Below are 13,122 nucleotides of genomic sequence, written 5' to 3'. Positions count from 1 at the left end.
GCCTGAGCCCAGCTTCCTGTCCTCATGCATTTGAGAGAAGCCCCAGTCGCTATTCCCGGCCCCTGCCTGGCTCTCTGGCCACATGGTGTTTTGCCCCAAACAGGTGGAATTTCTCCTAGGCCCCCAGAAGGACTACAGCTCCAGCAGACAACTTCTTACCACTTGGACACAGAACCACACGAACACCTCCCTCACCACCACCACCACCAGCTACACAGCCGGACTATAATTCACCTCATTCCCAGGGAGGGGGACAGACATGAACACCTGTCTGTGCTGGTCTGACTGCCCACTGGGACTCTCGTGCTGTCTCCTCCAGCTTCTCTGCAACTAGAGCCCCGTGCTCCCTGGCCTCTGGCCTAGTGACTGGGCTCCCGGGACGGAGCTCTCCATCTGCCCACTCAGCTCTCCTGGGTGCCGGTTCACGGGAGAGTGTGTTAGCCCTGACACTAGACGGAGATGGGAGCCCCAGAAAAGCAGCAGAGTGACTTATTCATTCCCCTCCAGCCAGGCACAGGACCTGGCTCAGGATGAGACCCTAAACTGTGATGAGTGAGTGAGTCATTCAGTGTCTTCTCTGGCCCAGTCCCATGACCTGATTGATGGAGAGGATAGTGGGATTGAGGGATAGCCTCTGGCCTCCCCCTTCCCTCCCACGGTCCTCTTCCTACCGCGGCGTCTGGCTCCGACTCCTCTGATGGGCTGTGGTACTCCCTGTACTTCCTCTTCTTCACGGGTTTGAGGAGCTCAGAAGTGCTGGTGTAGTATTTCTGGCCCGAGGAGTTCTCCACTATGACTGACCTGAGGGAGGGGCAGCCTGAAGGAGAGAACCTCTGGCCCACCAGGCACCACCCAGCCCCTCTCCGAAGCCATAAGCAGAAATGGGACTTTGGGGCCCCAGAGCGGAGCAAGTGGAGGGGTGAGCACTGTGCCTTACCGCTCCTGAAACAGCGGGGGGCAGCCATCCCTGGAGGAGCCAGGATCTGGACGGGAGCCTGGCTGAGGCTCACACGCCTGGCACTGACAGGTGGCACCATTCTCGGGGGGGTCTTGCGGGGGGTCTCCTGGAGGGTCGTGGGGGAGGTCCGCTGTGGGGGCCAAAGGGGCCTCAGGCCCTCCACCCCATCCCAGCCACACCCAGGCTCCTCCCACTGCGGAGCCCACGTCCCCCAGGCCCTGGCCTCCCCCTTGGTCCTACCTCCTCGGGCTGCTCTACTGGCCACCGCCCCGCACCCCCCCACCCCAAGCCTTCCCCACCTACAACCAACCCCTGGGCGCACCTGCAGGAACCCGGCCTCGCCCCCGACCGTGGCTCCACCCGCGCAGGGGCCCCGCTCAGGCCTGGGCTCCTACCCGGCTGTTGGGGGCCCGCATCGCCGCCTCCCGCCGGCGCCTGGCCGGCTTCGTACTCCGCCACACCTTCCCGACGCAGCTCGGGGCTCGGGGGCTGCTCGGCTCCCACCATGTTCCGAGGCGCGTACTCCGGTAGCCGGCACTGGAGCGCGGTAGGGTCAGGACCGTGACACGGTGATTCCGTCCCGGCCCTGGACCCACCTCCAGTCTCACGGTCTCTCTCCCACTGCCTCACCCAAGCCACGCCCCCAGCATCGCGCTGGGCCCCGCCCACCCAAGCCACGCCCCAGTATCCCGCTGGGCCACGCCCAAGCCACGCCCCCAGAGCCCACTCCGCACTCCCCACGTCTCTAGAACTCGTCGTGACTCCAAGCCGAGCCCCCAGCCCCTCACTCCAAGCCCCACCCACGGAGCCTACATCCCCGCCAGCTGCCCCCACTTTCCACCTCTGGTCCCACGAGCCCCACCGCAGCTGAGGCTGGACCCCGCCAATCCCCAGAGACACTGACCCGTAGGCCGCCCCCAGGAGGCGGGGCCGGGGCCGGGGCCGGGGCCTCGGTCCACCCCAGAAGCCGCACTGTGCTGGCGCTGGAGCTGGCCGCCGGCCCTGCGCTCAACTGCGGCAGAACGGTGGCCATGACAGGTACGCTGCCGGGCACTCGCTGCGGGGCGCCCACATGGATCGGCTCCCGTGGAAAGCAGGGCACATCCAGGGAACTGCTGGGCAGGCCAAGGGTGGCAGAGCTGGCTGTGAACAGATACCCAGTCAGACACGACACAGGTGAGCCTGGTGGCTCGACCCCAAAACCGCCATGCATGTGTAGGCAGGTGAAAGTACCATCTCCTCCCCGGGATCCACACCTGCTTGGGCAGGCATGGGGATGCTCCTCCTCCCAAGACCCCTGGCTTGGCCCACCTGGAATGATGAAGGCAGTAGTGGGCAGGTGAGGGCCAGAACCTGGGCTGCCCCTGGCCACCAGGTGCACGCTGACCTCCCCTGCAGAGGGCCCCTTCAGGGTTCTCAGCATCTCCATTTCAGCATGCCCCTCCATCCTGGTAGGCCTACAACCAGAACACAGCCCCCAGGGTGATCAGGGAGGGAGAGGGGGCTTCTTTAAGGAGGAGGCCCACCCTCAGAGAAAAGTGTGATCCCCGAGGGGAGTAGGGTGTTTTAGGAACATAACATTAAGTCTGACTCCTGGCTGTAACCAGGTCACCCGGTGAGGGCTCTGGCCAGGCCCTGCACTTCCCCTCACGTGGTAAGATGGGCATGTGTGAGGGTGCTTCGTAAACTGTGACATACAGAACTGACTCTGGGGAGCATGTCTCAGGCCAAGGTTCTGTCTTCATGACAGAGCCCAGACCTAGTCCAAACTCCATCTTTCTCAACCCTCCACCTCCATCCTCCCTTCTCCATCTGGGGTCTTGGAGCCCGCAAGCACCAGGTTCTCCCTCATTCGTACAGGTCCATTTCCCCAGGAGGTGGTCTTGCCTGATCATGTTCTTTTATGCCACCTGTCCACCACGCCCTCTCCAAGCACAGTGGACACTCAGACATTTGTTGCATAGCCCTGGCCAGTAAGGCTCAGTAGGTTGGGTGTCATCCCATGTACCCAAAAAGGTTGCCTGTTGAGTTCCCATCAGGGTACATGCCCCAGTTGTGGGCTTGATCCCCAGTGGGGGACATGCAGGAGGCAGTCGATCGATGATTTTCTCTCATCATTGATGTTTCCATCTCTCTCTCCCTCTCCCTTCCTCTCTGGAATCAATAAAAATATATTTAAAAAACATAAAGAGGTGGTTGAACAGGTAAATATAGGGGAACAAAAGGCTTAGTGACATAAATATACTTAATATTAATCATTACTTAACTCCTAAAATGTGTTAGCCACTGTCCTGGTTGTCTTACCAACACTGTTCAGTAGAACATTCGATGATGATGGAAATGTCCAACACAGTAGTTACTAGTTACATGTGGTTACTGGGCACTTGAAAAGTGTGACTTGAGAAATAGAATTTTTAATCTTATTTAATTTAAATAAGTGGCCATAGTTATTGTATTGAAAAGCACAACTTTATACATATTTTAATTGCCTGTTGGCTCAGTCTTCAAACCACACCTCAAAGTCTGACCATTTCTCTCCATGTCCATTGCCACCATGCTAGTCCCAACCACCATCAGCTCTCCTTGGTTTTAGAAACTGCCTCCTAACTCATTTCCTGTTCTTTCTCTCCTGTCCCCCTGTAGTCTATTCTCCAGTAAGAGAGAGCTTTTAAAGTGTAGATCTCATTATTTATTATCCAAAATTCTTCAATGGCTCTTCATTGCCCTTAAAATAAAATCAAAATGCTTTACCCTATAGAATCTAACCCGTCTTCCTCTCCACCCTCATCCCCCACCCGCTTCCCCGTGCTCTCCACCCTGGACGGGCTCTGGTTTCCTTCTATTGCTTGACATACCACTTCGGAGCCTGTGCCCTGGCTGTTCCCTCCACCTGGAATGCTATTCCCAAAGCTGTCTGCTTGGCTGCCTTCTTCCCATCCTCCAGGCCTCAGTTCAGTAGTCACCTCATCAGAGGAGGTCTTTCCTAACCTCTCAAAGTAGCAGCCCACCCCTCACCCTTTTTTACTGCTTATCTCATTACTGTGTTTATTTCCTTCATTATTATCAATAATGATCTTCATTTACATCTTTATGTTTGATCAGTCATCTCCATATAAATGTAAGCTCCATGAGGGCAAAGATGTTATCTGTCTTGTTCACTTCTATATCCCTGGCACTTAGAATGGTGCCTGGCACACATTAGGTACTCAACAAGTGTGTGTGTTGGATTTCGATAATTTCAACTTGTTAATAAACAGCACAATATGGAGCTTTAGCCGGTTGTGCAGTGGTTAGAGCATCAGCCTGAGGACTGAAGGATCGCAGATTCCATTCCATTCAAGGGCGCATACCTTGGTTTCAAGCTCCATCCCCAGCCCCAGTTGGGGCATGTGAGGGAGGCAACCAATCGATGTATCTCTCTCACATTGATGTTTCTCTCTGTCTCTATCTCTCCCTTCCACTCTCTTTAAAAAATCAATGGAAAAAATATCCTTGGGTGAGGATTAAAAACAAAAACAAAAAACACTGTGTTGATACTTGGTTGCTTTAAGGTGTTCGCAGTGCTTGATAGTGGCTTCTGGCATACAAATTAAAGGAAAGAATGTGAGCCTCGTTTTTGTTTTTTTTGTTCTTAATAATGTAGCGCTTATTTATTTTTTTTTTAAATGGTACAGGTACTTTATTTTTATTTATTTATTTTTTAATCCTCACCCGAGGATATTTTTTCATTGATTTTTAGAGAGTGGAAGGGAGAGGGAAAGACAGAGAAAAATATGGATGTGAGAGAGACACATCGATTGGTTGCTTCCTGCATGAGCCTGACCAGGGCCGGGGCCAGGAAGGAGCCTGCAGCTGAGGTACATGCCCTTGACTGAATCAAACACAGGACCCTTCAGTCCACAGGCCCATGCTTTATCCACTGAGCCAAACCGGCTAGGGCTGGGCCTAGTCTTAAGACAGAGTTAAGACAGTTTGAATCTCGGTTCCACTACTTAATACCTATTACTCTGAGTAAGCAGCTTACCCTCTCTAAGCTCAGTTCCTCATGTGTAAAATGAACCTGGTAATAGTATCTACCTAAAGGGCTTTAAGATTAAATGAAAAAAAATCTGTGAAATCTTGATAGCAGAAGGCCTTCAACAAATACCAATCCAGCCCTGGCCGGTTTGGCTCAGTGGATAGAGCATCAGCCTGTGGACTGAAGGGTCCCAGGTTCGATTCCGGCCAAGGGCACATGACTGGGTTGTGGGCTTGATCCCCAGTAGGGGGCATGCAGGAGGCCGCCGATCAATGATTCTCTCATCATTGATGTTTCTATCTCTTTCTCCCTCTCCCTTCCTCTCTGAAATCAATAAAGAAATATATATATTAAACACACACACACACACACACACACACACACACACACACCAATCCACTCCCTTTTAACAGAAATTCCAGGGAACTTGGTAGCTTCTGGCTAATAACATGTAAGCTGCTTGCTTGCAAAATCAGCTTCCAATGGTTGCTGTCTCTCCCACCCTCCCTCCTGATGTTCTTTTGAATTTGTTTATTTTCCAGCATTTCCTTCCTAAAATAGAGCCCATCCTTCATATTATAGAGTGTATACTCAGGTAGGCAAAGGCAAGATACGTAACCTGATTAATTAAGGCAACATTCAAACCAAGGTCTGTTTCCCCTTTTACACTTACAAAATACAATTCCCCGAATTCCAATTCCAATTATTTTGCTTCGCACAGCTGACATACTATCTGTACCATTTAAGTTCTTTTCAATAGAGTCAACCTGTTTATGCAAAACATTGTCAGTCATTCAGAGTGACTGCGGTTACTCTTGGAAGAATTCCATTCTGTTTCCAACCTATCACATGTTTCAGGTCTATCCAGGGGAGGCACTGAGAGGACTGCCCTTCTGCTCAGGTTTGCTGCCTTTTCTCCAGCACACACTGCAGGGCCAGCTAAGTGTCAGCACCGTTCTGTGCTCTGGGAATACAATCTCTAATAAGACTGAGTGCTCTCATGAAGCGAATATTCTAGAAATAAGGGATAAAGTTGAGGCTGGGGATAAAATTTGAAAATCATCATGAAGAGATGGCCTTGAAAACCTTAGGACTGAGAATGAAGAAAAAGGTGGGAGCCTTGCAGCATGCCAAGATTTATAGGATGGGGAGCGGATGTTCCAGCAAAAGAGACTTAGAAGGGATCTGCAATGTGGTGAGAAGGGATGCAGAAGAGTCTGGGCTTCTGGAGGACACGGGAGGCAATTTTTCAGGAAGGTGGGACTGCTCGGTGGTGTTGGATGCCACTGACAGATCAGTCAGATGCGGGCTAAGAGATGGCCATTTTAGCAATAAGGAGGTTATCAGAAACCGCAAGAGCCACTTCAGAAGAGCTGTGGACACGAAAACCTGGACGGAGTGGGTTTTAAAGAGAAATTTTTTTTTATGAAAAAGAAAATACAACAAAACAAAACAAGAAATCGTTGATCAGTTCGATATTTATTGAACACCTACTATGTGCCAGACACTCTTCCAGGCAATGCAGATTTATCAGTGAACTAAACAGACATCTCTGCCACAGAGTCTACAGTCTAGTGGGGAAACTGACTGTAGGAAAGGATTGGTCCTGTAGGAAAATAGAGACAATGGGTCTAAACTCTTTCAAGGGGTTGGAATGTGAAGGAGAGCATGGAAATGGTATTTGGAGAGTGATGTGGTCTCAAGGAAGAGTTTTTTGTTTGTTTGTTTTGCTTTTAAAAATAGGAAATGTTACAGCAGGTTTGTAGCTGATGAAAATGAACCTACAGAAGAAGAAATGAACAGTATAGGAGAAAAAGAATAATTCTGCACAGGAGGGAGAGGATCACCCTGTGCACCTTTGTGTTGGGACCCATTGTATGTGGTTGTGGGCGCTTGGCTAGCAGCACCTACTATTTCTATGGTCTTTCTCCCTAACTAGACCATTAGCTTTTCTGAAGCCTGGAACTGCCTTCTCTATTACTTGAATTCACCCCTCCTTTCCGCTACCACCCCTATATTTGAAGCTTACACACATGTTCATAAGCAATGCCCCACTAGATCCACCCAGCAGCACAACTGGTCTGATGTGGCTCCCAGGCCTGAGCCAGGTGCAAGGAATCCATCCACTCCTACCCCTGCAGTTGGGTCACACGTTCAGAACCTCACTTCTGTGGCTTCTGCACCTGCTGTTCCTTCTGCTTGGTGCCTTTCCCATCTTTCTGGAAAATTCCTAATCATCCTTCAAGATGCAGCTCGAGTGACTCCCAGAATCCACCCCCAAAACAAAGTTAATCACCCTCTCTCCTGTGTCCCACTCCACCACAATCTACGCATTAACTTCTCCATCTCCCCGAGACCCAGAACAAAGCACCTGGTGTGCAGAGAACTTGATCCAGAGATTGCACCCCACAAACAGTCACTGAGTGAATGAATCACAGAGGTGGGAGTAAAGGCTGGTCAATAATATAAGAAACAAATGGTACTGAAATACATAAATGGCTTAGCCATTCTTGCCTTAGGGACTAGAATACTATTTCCTCCTTCTGTGCTGCTCAGAGGCCGGGGGAGGAGGGGATAAAGTGGGCGGTCCCAGCTACTGTGAAAGCCGTCACTGATAGCCTTCAGCTGTCAGCTTCTCAGGGAATTGCCCTCAGCCAGGGGAGCTGCCCCGCCAAGCGCCCTCTCCTCGAAGCGGCTATCCAGTTGACCAGTTGATACCAGTTATAAAGGCCCGGCCCCCTTGACTCAATTTGGGACACCTTTGCAAAGCCATCTCAGCCCCAGAGCTTCCCTTGGGACAGGCTGAGGCTTCTGTTGAGACTACCCAGGCAGTTCAGCTTCTTTGCCCAATCACCCTCCTGTAGGGGTGATATTTCCAAGGGCACCCCAATAAACCTACACTCAAGCCTCCCGCTCAGAGTCTGTTTCCAGGGAACCTGACCTAAAACAATCGTTGGATCCCCAGCGCACAGCTGTGTCTGGCACATAGCAGATGCTCAAGAAATACTTACTGAGTAAATGTGCTGTGTGTGTTTTTTCTTGGTCTCTCTGTCGGCCAAGTTTCCCCCACATTTTGCCTTGCAAGGCCTCCTCGTATACAACAGACGCTCAATAAATGCCCTCGGTCTAGGCGTTGGGGGTTGGGAGCTAGAGCCTAGACACACACACACACACACACACACACACACACACACACACACACCGCCGGACGCGAGGGGCGGGGGGTTGTGAGCGGGGTGGGGGGGGGGGGGGTTGGATGGGAGCGGGTTCCAGGGGAGGGAGCCGTCGCCCGCCTTCCATCCGAGTCCTCCCGGGATTAGTAGAGACGGCGGCGGGCCGGGCGGTCACTGATCCGTGAGCCTCGCAGAACGATTACTTTTTAAAACGCCAAAATGGCGGAATTCTTTTTATTCTTTCCCTCTATGGCAGAAAACAATAATTACCCAATTTTCCGTTATAAAAATCGGAAATGAACGGAAGGGAAGAAAAAGTTTGCCAAATGACCCATTTCCTAAGAAAACCCAAGCCCCGCCCTCTACTACTGCCTTCCATTAATGAAAAAGTCTTAATTGGTTGTATTTCATAGAAACGAAGCCTCCTCTCTCCCGACCCACAGGTCGCGGCCCGCAGCAGCCCGGCGGACCCCCCCGCCCCGCACCGCAGGGCCCGCCGCTGTCCGCCCAGACCCCTTCGGCTCCCGTCCCCCGAGCCTCCTCCTCAGCCCGCGGAGCCGCACAGCGGGGCAGGAGCCGCAGCCCCGGGCGGTCGCTGTGCGGGGCGGGGCCGGGTTGCGCGGCAGTCCCGCACCCCGGGTCCGAGCCCACTGGCCTGCGATCTCCCTACCTGCGAGGCCAGCCAGTGGCCGCCCGGCGCCGAACTCGGGTCGGAGCCCAGCCCGGCACGCGCCTGCGCGCACTGGGGGACGGCCCGCCTCCCTGCAGGACGCGGGGTGCAGACGGCGCGCGGCGCAGGTTTGGGGGGCGCGGAGCCCGCGCGTTCGGCAGCGCCCGCGCCCTCTGCTTGCCTTCCCGCGCCGCGAGGCCGCGTGGGCCTGAAGCCCCTTCCCCTCTGGCGCCGGACTGCTGCGGGGGCGGGCGGCTGGAGCTTCTTTCGGTCACCCACAGCCAGCAGCGCCCGGGGGGCGCGCGCACCGCCGAGCTGCAAGAGAGAGCCCCCGGGCTGAGAGGTGGGTGAGAGAAGCGAGGCTGCACTCCAGCCAGCGCCCCGGCCGGTCGCTCGCTGTCCAACGCCTTTCCACCGCTCCTGCCCCCCACCCACCCCCCTGCAGAAGGGGAGCCCAGGAGCATCCCTGAAGGCCCTGGAGAGGCGAAGGACTGCGATCCAAGGGAAGGAGGCCGCGCGCGGCGTGGGCTCTGGCCGGCCCTGCCTGGGTTAAAGGCGGCATTAAGCCGCTCCTGCGTTTGGATGACTTCACTGCCTTTGGCTGAGAGTGTGGCTTGGGGCACAACACTTTATCCTCCATTTGTAAAAACTGTCACCTACTTGCTGGCATATGGTGGTTCTCAGTAATCGTTCCTGTGGTTGTGTTGCCTGGAGCAAGTCACCCCTCCTCTGTGCTTCAATTTCCTTGGCAGCTCTATCTCTCGAGTCCACAAGATAACTAGTCAATTCTCCCTTTACTGGTTCCTGTGGCATTTACATGGATTTGTGTGATGTAAGAGGTTAAGAAACTGCGAGCTCCAAGAAGCAAGGAAAAAAACATTCGTTTTTTTTATTCCTAACTCCCAGCACAGAGCGGGATGCTGAGTGAATGCTCAATAAATATCTGTTGACTAAATGGTGTGCGCATGCGGGTGAAAACACAGCGCTTCTTGGTACGTTCTAGAACCGCAGCCCCTTTTCCTACACCAATGATTTAATCGAATCTATTAAGGTGGTGGCCACAGGTTGGACCTACAGGTTCCTGACTTCAAGTCCAGATGAGGAAATTGTTCCTTATCAATTGTAGGCAAAATTCCCCAAATTGTTGTGGCCATCAGGTTTAATGTATGCAGCATTAAACTATCCTGGTTGCTATGCCAATGCACTGCATGTGTTCTGCCTCGCTGCAATGTCCATTTTTAATCATATATTATTGGGAACAAGGTTGCATCAGTTGAGGATGCTGGTTGCCATAACAATAGGTTTCTTTTTACACATCAATACACACACAACCATCCGCTCATTTTTCTCTCATCTCTACACAGACTTGTGCTTGTTCTAGATTCCAAAGGGTTTATTTTAGGTTTTCAGATGATTAAAAAAAAGTGGTGGAGCTACACAAACATATGGCTTCTCAACAACATGCATCCTTGAGGTAGTGACTCAGACCAGTATGAGCTGGGGGACTCTGGAATGAGCATGGATTTGAGCTGCTGAGATACCATTTTTCTGTTCATTAACAGTACGTTGGTTTTCATACCTTTGGTGGGCTTGCTTGCTTGAACACCTTCGGGGATGGAGAGCCCTTCCCAAGTTAATGTGATTTGAGGAAGGTTCTGCCTCCTATAGCCAGAATTTGCTCTGCTGGTCCAGTGTGCCCCCAGGGAGCAAGTGAACAAGTCCAACCCTTTGGCTCCTAGTGTCTTCTTTAAGTTAACTCCCTAACCAAGAGTGGACCCCCAACATTTAAAATACTGATGATTAGAGCCCTGGTTGGTTTAGTTCAGTGGTCAGAGCACCAGCCTGTGGACCGAAGGGTCACGGGTTTGATTCCCGGTCAAGGGCACATACCTCAGTTGCAGCCCCAGTTGGGGCATGAGCAGGAGGCAACTAATTGATGTTTCTTCCTCTCCCCACTTCCTCCCTCCCTTCCACTCTCTCTAAAAATCAATGGAAATATACATATTGATGATTAGAAACACTGAGAAAACTTATTTGTAACACCTTTCTGTTCCTACAGATTTTAATTCATCATTGGGGCAATCCATGTGTTTTAGGAAAATCATCAGGATGTGCCTTTTATGTAAGTGTGAAAACACTTCTGGTTTCAGCAACATGGCAGACTTTGCTAATAGGGAACCCTTTCTAACACAAACACCCCCAAATCCTGGATAAAATATTACAAGAAAGGAAGCAAGCCAGCAAGCCAATAAAGGAGGAAAGTAAATTCATTGCTGAATTTGTAAGAAGGAAAAATCAGCAGGAGCCAGAAACAGAGAGGCGAACAGAGCAAGGAGGCCTGATGTCTCCCTTGTCCTGGAGGTAGCTATTGGATAGAGGCAGGAACCAGCTGCTAGGGAGTCGTTTCATCACACCTATGACAGATGGAATCTTGGGTCATGTGATAATGGGAGTTGGAACTGAATCCCCGGTATAAAGACTGGACACTCCCCACCCCCAGACTATACACTTGTGAGCCCATGGTGGGGAAGGCAGGGGAGGGCCACATTTCCATCAAACATGGTTAGCTTAAGGTACCGCTTACCCCTGGGCGTGGGTGTACGTTATCCAGCACGTCAGAGACTAACAAAATTTCTATCTGGCTTTGGGAATTGATACCTATATTTGTAACTATGAGAAAAATCTGTCTCAGTGAGGCCAGAGCCCCAGCCATTTCCCTTACCCCAACTGTACTAAATATCTGAACCTTGTTCTCAATATATTTTTTAGAATTCATGTTTTACGATGATGCCGAGGCACCCAATGAAAAAGAATCAGTCGATCAAATTGCATTAGTTTTCCCTAGCCAGTTTTGCTCAGTGGATAGAGTGTCGGCCCGCAGACTGAAGGGTTGAAATATGATACTGGTCAAGTGCACATACCTGGTTGCAAGCTCAACTCGGGGGCATGTGTGGGAGGCAACCAATTGACCTGTCTCTCTCACATCAATGTTTCTCTCTCTGCCTCTCCTCATCCCTTCCACTCTTAAAAAAAAAATCAATGGAAAAATGTCTTTGGGTATTACAACAACAAAAGGTATTATTTTTTTATTGCTGCTGAATACACATCACCACAAGGTTACTGACTTAAAACAAATATCACTTTATTATCTTATAGTTTTGGAGGCCAGAAGTCCATAATGGGTTTCACTAGGTCTCAAGGTGTCAGCAGAAGTGCCTTCCTTTCTGGAGGCGGTATAATTTGTTTTCTTGTCTTTTTCCAATTTCTACCTTCCTTGGTTTATGACCCCTTCCTCTGTCATTAAAGCCAGAAATGGACAGTAACAGTTTTATTCATGTCACATCACTGTGACTGACTTTTGCCTTCTTTTTCCATCTTTTAAGGGCCCTGGTGATTACATCCGCCCACCCAAACAATCCAGGATATTCTCCCTATTTCAAGGTCAGCCGATCAGCAAATGTAATTCTATTTGCAACCTTCATCCCCCCTTGCCACATAACAGCACATATTCACAGGTCCCAGGAATTACAATATGGACATCTTTGGGGGACCATCATTCTGCCTACCACAAAAACTAATAGTAAAATTGGTCAAATAACTGATCCTCTTCTAGAGAGCTGGTGGCAGAGATGCAAAAGACTGAGCCCACTTGTGCTTCTTAAGCCTTTAGTCCTGTTGTGTTTCCTGTAGCTAGCTGTAGTAACAAATTACTGCAAATATGGAGGCTTAAAAAAAATTTATCTGGAGATCAGAATCCAAAATGGGTTTCGCTGGGACAAGATAAAGGTGTAGACAGTGCCGTGCTCGCTCGGAGAGAATTGTTTTCTTGCCCTGTGGCCCTTTCCAATTTCCAGTCTTCAAAGCCATCTTCCAATTTCTCTCTGTTTCCGAATTCACACTTTTTCTGATTTTTGATCACCAGCCTCTCAATTTATAAGGACCCTTGTGATTACACTGGGCCCACCAGAATAATCACACTCCCAGACTTTAATCACATCTGCAATGTCCCTTTTACCATGTAAGATAACATTCACAGGTTTCAGGGATTAGATATTTCATCTACCAAATATGTCATGCCTACTAAAATTACATGGTCGAAATCAAGGGATGGGAAGTACTCTGCTTATGGAGGAGAAATGGCGATATGTAGAAAAAATATATAAAAAAAATATATATATATATAAATATATATAAATAAATATATGAAATTTCTGGCAGTACGGAATGTGACTTTGGACCTTTGGACCCTGGTGATTTAAGGTGCTACACTCTTTGAGGGTTTCCTGAACAGACCTACGAGCAT

General features: G+C 50.6%; 1 protein-coding gene across 8 annotated transcripts in view; it reads right to left on the bottom strand.

Moving 5' to 3' along the window:
* L3MBTL1 (L3MBTL histone methyl-lysine binding protein 1) overlaps window positions 1–8,915 on the bottom strand; it is a 28,862-nt gene extending 19,947 nt beyond the window's left edge. For 6 of the 8 annotated variants that reach the window (XM_036322807.1, XM_036322803.1, XM_036322805.1 and 3 more), the window contains exons 1-3: window positions 1,354–1,572; window positions 938–1,088; window positions 672–801 (exon numbers count right to left, since the gene is read on the bottom strand). In XM_036322807.1, coding sequence (XP_036178700.1) covers window positions 672–801; window positions 938–1,088; window positions 1,354–1,465 — 393 coding nt within the window. In that variant the 5' untranslated portion in view covers window positions 1,466–1,572. Of the gene's footprint in view, window positions 1–671; window positions 802–937; window positions 1,089–1,353; window positions 1,573–1,862; window positions 2,102–2,269; window positions 2,416–8,819 lie in introns of those variants that run through there. The other 2 variants (XM_036322810.1, XM_036322804.1) reach the window with 2 other exon arrangements.
* Window positions 8,916–13,122: the final 4,207 nt, after the last annotated feature.

The sequence above is a fragment of the Myotis myotis genome, unplaced genomic scaffold (genome assembly GCF_014108235.1).
Source record: "Myotis myotis isolate mMyoMyo1 unplaced genomic scaffold, mMyoMyo1.p scaffold_m19_p_9, whole genome shotgun sequence".
Lineage (NCBI taxonomy): Eukaryota > Metazoa > Chordata > Mammalia > Chiroptera > Vespertilionidae > Myotis > Myotis myotis.
Note: the sequence above shows the minus strand (reverse complement) of the source record. Positions and strands in the feature narration are given on the sequence as shown.